The 9,745-nt window shown below is 35.6% G+C and overlaps 1 protein-coding gene across 3 annotated transcripts; it reads left to right on the top strand.

Annotated features, from left to right (window-relative positions):
* Window positions 1–6,356, top strand: LOC112525558. 3 transcript variants are annotated; one of them, XM_025135733.1, is made up of 3 exons: window positions 1–212; window positions 647–738; window positions 4,129–6,356. In XM_025135733.1, the coding sequence occupies exon 3, from the start codon at window positions 4,250–4,252 to the stop codon at window positions 6,281–6,283; it is 2,034 nt and encodes a 677-aa protein (XP_024991501.1). In that variant the 5' UTR covers window positions 1–212; window positions 647–738; window positions 4,129–4,249; the 3' UTR covers window positions 6,284–6,356. The 3 variants fall into 3 exon arrangements, with proteins under 3 accessions (XP_024991501.1, XP_024991503.1, XP_024991502.1); XM_025135735.1 differs by having other exon boundaries at window positions 18–212; window positions 662–738; window positions 4,175–6,356; XM_025135734.1 differs by having other exon boundaries at window positions 18–212; window positions 662–738.
* The last annotated feature ends 3,389 nt before the right edge of the window (window positions 6,357–9,745 follow it).

Here is a 9,745-nt window from a genome sequence, read left to right as displayed (position 1 = left end):
AGTACACAACACAGCGTGAGGGTTTCCCCAATAGAGAGAGACAGATAGATTATTGATAGAGATTCTATATGGTGTCTCTATTCATCTTCCAAAATTGGGGAAACTAGGAAACACCATCCATGGTGTTGCACTGAAAACACATTAAATTCAACTTTCATTGTGTTTTCATGGCGCTTTCTATTTGAAGTCTGTTGGTTTGAATTCGGTAACAGGTATTGAATTCATGTTTAGTAGTGATTAATAGTAATTGTTGCAATACTTTTTTTCAATTACATTTTGCATTATCTTATTGACACTGTTTATTAGATTACGGTAATCCCGGTGAAAATCTAGAGGATCCACATTTATTAGTATCTACGTGTTCACACACGCCCCTTTTGTAACTATGGAGTTGAATCTCTCTATATATAGGGTTTCGTATTCAGTTGAAAATATTGCGTTTTGGGGTTGAAAGGTTTCCTGCTGTTTTTGTAAGTAATCAAGCAGGGTTATTAATTGAATTTGTTTGGAAAACCTTCAATCACATACTTCTTTTTGGTTTTTGGAATTGGTTTATTTTGAGTTGTCATTGTTTATCTGTTCTTTTGCTTTGGATTTCGGTTTGAGAGTACTATGTATGCGAAATTTATGTTTTTGTACGATTTAGGTGTTTTGGCTACAGGATTGACTGATTTGTGATTTGGTGGCTCTGGTTGCATTACAATCTGCGCCTCATCATCAAGGAATTCGCTTAATTTGGTAAAATTTTCTTCTATGAATGAAGTAGGGCATTTCTTATTTTAGGCTTACATTGGCCAATTTTCTTAGAGAATTCGTAAGTAGTGTTCGAGTTCGGCTTGATAAAGTTCATTTTTTAATCTTGAGATAGTCTTCCATATTAGTTTTTTTTCATGAACATGATAAGGAGTGGCCTTTCCCAAATCTGATTAATATCCTTTTTGGTCGATTGTTCTTTGAGGAAAGTATTCATCTGTCAATGTGCTTTTGAACCCAAACGAAACTTTTACGATGTTAAGTTTGTGGGTCACTTTTCTATGGTGAATTTTCAAGAAGTGTAGAATCTTGTATTAGTCTTATACTTGCATTACTGTTGTGATGATGGCTTTTTTACACAAGGAAGAAAACAAAAAAGAAATTTGTGCCTACAATTAAACAGTTTTAATGGTTGTTTTTTAAGTTAGTGTGTTAGCTCCTTTATATTGCATTGATGTGTTTCAACTATCATATTTTATTGATCATGTTCATTTTGGCTGATATTTTGATGCAAGTGTTCTTCTATTTCTCATTCATTTCCATGAAACGATGACAATGAAGATAAACATGTTAGTTGTACTTCTCATCTGTGAAATATATTTTAGCACCAATTTTTAGACCCTTGTAACTTGTTGCTTGGATGAAGCATTCCGCCAAAGTCCGATATGCATTCGCACATTTAAGTGATTCAAACAAAAATGGGTAGTCTGTCGAAAAGATGAAATCAATTATTTAACTCCTTTCAGTTGTTACATTTCTTTAAGACTACTCTTAGTAATCACTAGTAAGTTGATCGTCTGGTAACTGCTAAGAAATATACACTTTCAAATTAGTTTTGATCTTCCGAGTTTTGATTTTGAAAATAATGTGTTTCCTTAAATCTTATAAAAGCAGAGTGAAAGTTTTTTAATATCAAAAAAGGTATAAAGAACATATTGTTCTGGGTCATTGTTTGACTTTTACTTTGGATTTCTTCAAGGATAAATTCGTAATTTGAACAGTTTTGGATATGACGATTACAACTAGTGAGTCGTGCATGATACAAAAACTTTCTGCGTGTCAAAGACAATGTATACTCTGACCAAAGCATCTATTCAGAGAGGCCGTTAAAAGGATGGTTGATGTCATAGCTGATTGACTTTTTAAGTTCGTGGGCATTTAGTGGCAGAATAGGTTTATTGCCTAGGCACTTTGCTGTGTATTAAGCATCTTGGTTTTGTCCATGAAGGTTAGGCATGTGTCTTTTGGAGTTGGTGAACATCTTACCTATTTTACATTTTCTTATATAGCATACAGGTAACTGGTGTCCCTGGCAGTTTCATTCTCGTATACGATATTAAGAGATTAAAGTTATGTCGGTAGCAAATGGAAGAAAAGAATGCATATTGATTTACCTTGCAAGTCTTTTGGGGCATGAACCCTTGATTAAAACAACATAAAGTTGAATACTGGTAACTTCTGTTTCGTTGTCTAAATTAGGTCTTAGAGCAATGGTTAGGCTTGGAGAAAGGTATTTGAGCAGTTAACTTCTTATTATTTTCTTAATTTATGTAAGTAGCTGATGATCGAGTCGCCAGCAGGCATAATAATGCATCTATATGACTGATTATATCCCTTACCTTACTAATTCTTACTGTTGTCATAGACTATAAATTGCCTGAAAAAACACAAACCAATTCGTTGTCCATTTTTTTCGTTTAAGAACTCGTGGCTTCATCCTTTTCTGGTGAATGTTCCCCTTTAGTTTCTTACTGAAGCCTAAAGTTCGGTAGTAATAATTTGTTTCCACATTAATCACCTTGATATAGTTTTTTCGATAAAAAGCTAAAAGTTTATGAATCCGAAGTCTTGAAGCTTAAACAGACTTTTTACTTGAGCTTTTTATATGTTTTAGTTTCAGAGTGATTCCAAGTGGATATATGTGTCAACATTTGACCAAATGATGTATTTAAAATTTAAACAGTATAGATAACAACATTTTGTATTAGTCATCTGAGGTCTAAAACAGTTGCATACATTTTGACTTACGAGTTGTTTTTATCCTCATTTACTATTTAAGGTGCTTGTCCTTCATTTTTGTATGTAGTATTCTGTCAAAGTTTATGATTAAGAAATGATTGCATGCACTGTCTGGCCATCAAGGTAGATTTAAAAAAAAATATTTTACCATTTTAAGAGGGATGTAAGATAGAAGTCAATAATGGATATAGGAACCAGATATAGGTTAGTACACTAGAACAAATGTTCTAACTTTTTTTGAACTTCTGAAAATGATTTACAGTCGTTGCATCTCTCATTTTTTCCAATTACATGTTGTTTTAAGTGTACATGCATGGACTTTCTCTGCTCGTTTGTGTGTGGTCACTCTTTTCTTTTTCTTTTTTTTGTTTAGAGATACAACTGAAGAGCAATTCTACGTATCTTCCACATGTGAAGGTTGTTTTTTAATAATGTTCTGTTATTTTGTGATAGTTGTAAGATACCGCCCACAATCAATATCCAAAGGAACTGAATGTAGGTTACCTTGGAACGCATGTTTACAACTCTTTCCATACTTGTACGAAAGATTTTGGAATGATTTAATCTCTCTCTCCAAATTGCATCATTGCATGCTGTTTTACATTTACATGCTTATTCTTTGTGCCATTTTTCGTAAGATGTATGTTTTAAAGGGATTGTCCATTCGTAAATGGAAACTTCTACTTGCATTTTCATTTTAGAAATGCAAGAAGTACATGAAAATTACATATATTTACCTGTTAAAGGAGCTTGTGGAAATAAAAACCAGAAAACTCAATGAACAACACATGTAGAAGTGGTACAATCCCTTTCAAAGCCTCTTCTTTGGCTGATTAGTCAGAAAGCCATACCATCATTACGTTCTAATGTTATATGTTGATCTTTTTATTTTTCTGCTAGTATTGTGTTTTCTTTTGCATAGAGATATGATCGTTCGATGTCATGCATACATATACATATATATACGTTATATATCTTTTTTGTCGTTAGTGTTTGATTGGAGACTCCAATTCTTTACAAGTCCTTAAGACTTAAAGACGTAGTGTGAAATATATCTTGGTGCAACTTAAATCATCGTGTTGAGTGAAAATACATTGTCATTCTCATTTCAGATGGGAAAGAGAATAACTTGCTTTCTATGAATGCTTTGACTCAACTGATTGTAAGCTAATAAACAGTTAAAGGCTGCATTCACAAATGAAAACAAAAACACTCGTTTCTTCCCTTAGGGCGTAGGGTATATCCAGATTCCCATAAATATTTCTTTTATCACTCAATTGAATGTTTGCTTTCCTAGTCTGCTAAATTTGTTTGGCCATAAGCTTAAATGTACTTTGGTAATGTCTATTTTTGCAGGGTATGGGTTAAATGATATTTAATGGCTGTGTTTACGATTTCTCAGTGATGAGAGCAAGTGTCCTTGAATGCCCTTGTTTTTCGTTCAGTCTTGGAAGTGGTAACTGACAGGTGAAGCGTTATGATGCTCGAGGACTTCTTTACCTTAGCCGAGATAAAAGATGGGCTCACATCTCCTGATAGAGTTAAGGAGCTCATGACCGTGATGCAAAAGGAGAAAGATTCTGTTGTCAAGAATGTTGGTGATGCATCCACACAGTGGGATATGGTTGCAAATGTTATTGTGGTCACTGAAAGCAAGGAATGCCTTGATCTTTTTGTTGAATTGGATGGACTCCGGTTGATTAAGAGTTGGCTCAAAGATGCTCACAAGTTTGGAGATGAATCCGGCATCCATGACTCAACCATTGCATTGTTAAGAGCACTTGATAGGCTGCAGATAGATAAGAGCAGGTTGGTGTGTTCTGGAATACTAACAAGTGTTCTAGGACTTCTTGATCATGACGATTCTGTGGTTTACGAGAAAGCGAAAGCTTTGTGGGATAAGTGGATGCAGAAGCAGGATGGTGAAACATATCCTCCGTTGGCTAGTTCTCCTTCATGCAGTGATGATGATGATGAACAACTTTCAAAACAATCTGGTGATGAAATGAGGCCATTGGTATGCTTCGGTAGTGTTCGGGAAGTAGATAAAAAAGAGAAACCATTAGCGGATAAGAACGTGAACCCTCGAACGACAAAGGTGGTTCTTGGTGATACTGGTGACAACGATGACGAGGTGGTGGATTCCAGTGGCGGTGAGAATTGTAAATGGGCGATAGCTGAAAGTGAGAGTGGGGCTGCTGATACAAAGAAACAAGTTGGTGGTCAAAGTGAGGACGATTCGGGGATTGGTTCAGGTTTCTCCAAACCATTGATAAATGGCGAAGGCGGTGGTGGAATGGTGGAGGTTGCTAGAAAAGTTGCTATGGAGGTGGAAAGAGAAGTTGATTCTAAGGGTGGAATTGAAAGGTCAGTCTCTAGAAATGGAAAAGAAAGCCTACTTATTGGTGGTCCGACTAAGCTAGCTTCATCTGGACCCGGACCTTCTACGAAGGTTGTGCATGTTAATAATGGCGAAGCTACCCTTGGCTTAGTTTCTGAGGTGGCTCAAGAATCGGAAGTCAACACCGAAAGATGTTTTCCTGGGTTTGATTTGAATCAAGAGGGTTGTTCTGAAGAAATTGAGCGTCCGGTGACAACCCCAATCTCTGTTGTTTCTGCTTCCAGGGCCGATATTCAATCTGAGGGTGACCTTGGATGGAAAGGATCTGCCATGACCAGCGCTTTCCGACGGATTGCTGAGTGTGGGACCTCGCACAACTCTAAACAACGTTCAGATCGTCTCAATATTGATCTGAATGTTGCCGAAGACGGCGAGGATAAGATTGGAGGCTACTCATCGCAAAACAAGAACCCGATCATATCCAGTCTTCCTTCTGGGGAAGAATCTTCCATAGAGGCGAGTCCAAGGAAATCAATGAGGTTGCATTTAGATCTTAATAGTCTCGGTGATGGCAGTGTTGACAATGTTGTTCTAAATCAAAACGGGGGCCGAAGTCCATCTCAATCCTCTTCATCGTCCGTAATGCAGCCTTCTATGAGGAACATCGATTTGAATCTGAACGACCACTCAAACTTTCCAAATGATGGTTTTTCGAATCATCATAATCTGTTGAGCCAAGACGAGTCTGCTATTTCGCTCTTCGGTACCAGAGTTGAGAATGGTATTCTGCAGCCTCCTCCTAACAGAAGGATGTTGGAGCCTGCAGTGAGGAACGGTGTGGGTGTGCATGGTTTTCCATTTATGTATCTCTCTTCTCCCTACGGATCAGTAGGTGCACCCACTCCATATATGGTTGATCCAAGAGGTGGAGTAGGTGCACCCACTCCATATATGGTTGATCCAAGAGGTGGGGTTCCGCCTCAACCACCGCCTACGGCTTTCGCGATGAACATGGATGCTGGTGGTTCCCAAGATAACGTGGATTTGATGATGAATAATTGCCATGGAGGACCGTCGAGTTGGGTGGTTGGAGAGAAACGGCAAGAACCAGATGGCGGATGGGATGGTTTCTCCGGTGATTACAACTACCAGCAGCCACCGTGGAAATGAGATCCATAAGGATAGAGTATTATTATTATTATTATTATTAAGGTTAATTATCTGAAATAAATGTATGATATGGGAAGGGGAGTGAAAGAATTAATTAGGGGTTTTATAAAACATATTAATCAAAGTATTTTAAAATTTACCTATATTTGGAACTTCCTTCTTTCTTTAAATAGTAAGTCTATTAGGTTTTACAATCAATACTGCTTTCAACACCTCGTTGCCACTACATATACAAGTTTCAAAATGGGTTTATAATGTCACTTTAAAGGGTACATAGTTGGAAGGGAAAAAAAATAATACACATGGAGTTTATTGAAATGTCATTTGAAGTAGCTTTTTACTTATAACTTTTAGCTTCCAAGTTAGTTTAGTAACGTGAAAAAATGGGGCGTAAACTAAGGATTTTTTTTCCAAATAGTGTCGAATTTTATATATAACTATACACAGGGATTCCTGCCTTTGTTGGAGGCCAAAGCGAGGTCAGAGATGACACTACCCGTCCCTAATTTGACCCTAAATAAAATTTTATTTTGCCATATATATATAGGGGCCTATTCAAGGGAGAACTGAATTGTTTGTGGTAACTGTGAGAACCAATCTCAACCAATCATTTTAATATATTAATTATACAATTAAAATCAAACTAAAAGGGTATGTTAGTCAATTCCTAATATAAATTTAAAATTTTTAAATGCAACCGTTTCAAATAAAATAAATTAATCTTGATTTACATTCCTAAAATAAAATATTAATATGATTTAGTAAAATAATTTAAAAAATAATAATCCGTTTATGTAATCATGTTCATGATTCTGATGGATCACATGAAATCACAAATATTTTTGATGTGCAAACTTGTGATACATTATTAAATGGTCCTTGTATATGTTTGAATCCATGTTTTCATAATACTTCTTACTGTCTACTCTGTATTGGTTTTATCTTCTTGTTTTGATTCTGGAAATCTTTAATATCTACAATTATGTGTATCTTCTTGTGGTACTGTGTATATAAAGACAATATATACATGTGCAAACTTGTGGTATATTAATAAATGGTAAATTTATATGTTTGAATTCATGTTTACAAYTATTGATCAAGCAGAACAGGGCTTATCAATATCACCAGGTGGTACTAATTGAATACTCAAGTTCCATCTCTCTATGTTAAGATTGTCTAGCAAAACAAAACCTCAGCAGGTAGCACAAATTGAAGACAAATNCACCACACCATTTTATGTCCAGACAAATTGAAGACAACTGATATCTGCCCAGGCAAATATGAAGACAAATGCTAAATGTTATCACAATGTATCACACCATATTTTTGCACATATTTTTGCTCTCTTCTTCTCCTTCCTACCAGTATCTCCTTCCTTTTCTGCATTCTTATCATTATCTCGCTTCCTTTTCGATTTTTTTCCACCCGAAAGATCAAGAAATCAATATTAGACCAAAGTGTAAACTAGAGAAGAAGATGCAGTAAATACAATGATAAAAGTCTCTTTAAAAAAGCATATGCATGGTTGTGAACGGCAAKGTTGTGCAGCATATACAGATGTATTATGTTAACAGTGAGTAAATATTGATCTCAAACCATGTGTTTTAAAAAATAAGATAATAGAAGGAGAAAAGTGCAGCAAGAACAATGATAGGACATGATTGATTATCAAAAGATGGTAAATTCTTTTCTAAAAAAAGATGGTAAATTCTTCTCTAAAAAAACAGAATGTAATGAGATGATACCTGTTATCACAATGTATCACACCAACAACATCAGCTTGATCGATGGTTTTTACAATGGATGAAAGGAGAACACATGAAGCTTAAATGCTCTTTTTGTAATCCCTTTGGCCTTGAATCAGGGTATCCAGGAAGAACTGGTTGTTCCAGCTCCATTTCATCRAGAAATTTCTGACTATTGCATGAGTTCTTTCAACGGTTTTGATTCTTATTGGCTATGAAAAAGTCGAACAAAAACTGGCTATCAAGAGCCAGTATTTATACAGTTATTATTTTTGGATGGCTAGCCCAGTAGAAAGTTGGAAATATGCCAATGGTCGTGAATGTTGTTAATAAACTTTTTTTAGGCAAAGTGTGAAAACCAAATCATAGTCAATGTTATAGACATGTATCATGTATGTTGGCTCTTCTGATCCAAATTCTTCTACTATAACTTGTGCAGGACTTGTCATATGTGGACTTCAGCTATGCCTGCCTGATAAATGTGTTCTTCTCACGTGCTGATCTTCATTGTGCAAAATTTCAGGTAATCTATATGCGACTTACTATTGATATGCCTTTTTCTTTCATTGAGTTCTTAACTAGCTTAGGGGCTGTTTTTTTTCTATGAAGACATGTCTGTAATAAGATGACAACTTTATATGTAAGTTAGTACTGGTGTGCACTTTTCTTTCATTGAGTTCTTAACCAGCTCCGGGGAATTTTTTTTTTATTTAGACAGGTCTGGGATAGGATGGCTTACTGTTGACAGAGATATATGGTGGCTTATTCATTTCTGTCATTTTCAGCCATTGCTTAAAATTAATCCACAAACAAATATGGTTAATGGTTGAGCGTATAAGTCACTAAACTCGTAAGGCGATTAAGAAAAAAAATAAACAGGACCCTAAGTCTGGGAATGACAGTAATTATCTTCTTCTTAAACTATTTATGTCTAATGGTATCTGCAGGAGTCATCTTATGCATGTATTTGTATAATATAGTGGCCTTATATTATTGTTTTAATTTAGTTAAACATCTAGAGTGTGGTCACATGATAGTCAAATTCTCCATTGATTGACCTTTTCATTTTACTAATTTGATCTACAATTCTGCTTTCTATATTTGATTGCAGGATGTAGATGCTGAAAATGCCATTTTTCACAATGCAACATTGCGTGAGTAAGATTCAGTGGACCTATAATTTCTCTTGTTATGATGCAAAAAGTTTTTGGTTATATAAATGCTCCAAAATATATTTGTGGGAATTCACTTACACTTTGTACCTGGCTATCTTTTGTGAACAATATGGTCAAAAGCCATTTCCATTACTAGCCACCTCAATTGATTTTGTCTTGCCTAGGGAAGATGTGAGTTCACGGGAGCAAATCTTCGTGGAGCTTTGCTGGCTGGGGCTAATCTTCAGAGTGCAAACTTACAAGGCAAAAATCTCTTCTTTTGTATTTATTAATTTGTTTGTCAAATGTCTGMTTTGGATASTAATGAGTAATGAGATGCTATGCTTAATAAATAATTTGGAGTGAATTGATCGTAAGATAGTTGGTGCTAAGTTCTACTTATTAGAAGCAAAGTCGATATGGACCAGTCATAAATGAAGCACCGAGAAGTTCTTCAATGTTAACAAAACCATACTACAAGTGTCAACTGGACGGAAATTAATTCCTAGATGCACTTACCATGCATAGTCAAGCCTTAGGAGAAGTGGATTGCATATTTGCAT

The sequence above is a fragment of the Cynara cardunculus genome, assembly GCF_001531365.2.
Source record: "Cynara cardunculus var. scolymus isolate 2C chromosome LG 13, CcrdV1, whole genome shotgun sequence".
Taxonomy (NCBI): domain Eukaryota; kingdom Viridiplantae; phylum Streptophyta; class Magnoliopsida; order Asterales; family Asteraceae; genus Cynara; species Cynara cardunculus.
This window is presented reverse-complemented; position numbering and strand designations above follow the sequence as displayed.

Excerpts from the sequence above, each read along its gene's own strand:
- LOC112525558 (XM_025135733.1), top strand. The coding sequence starts at position 4,250 with ATGATGCTCGAGGACTTCTTTACCTTAGCCGAGATAAAAGATGGGCTC.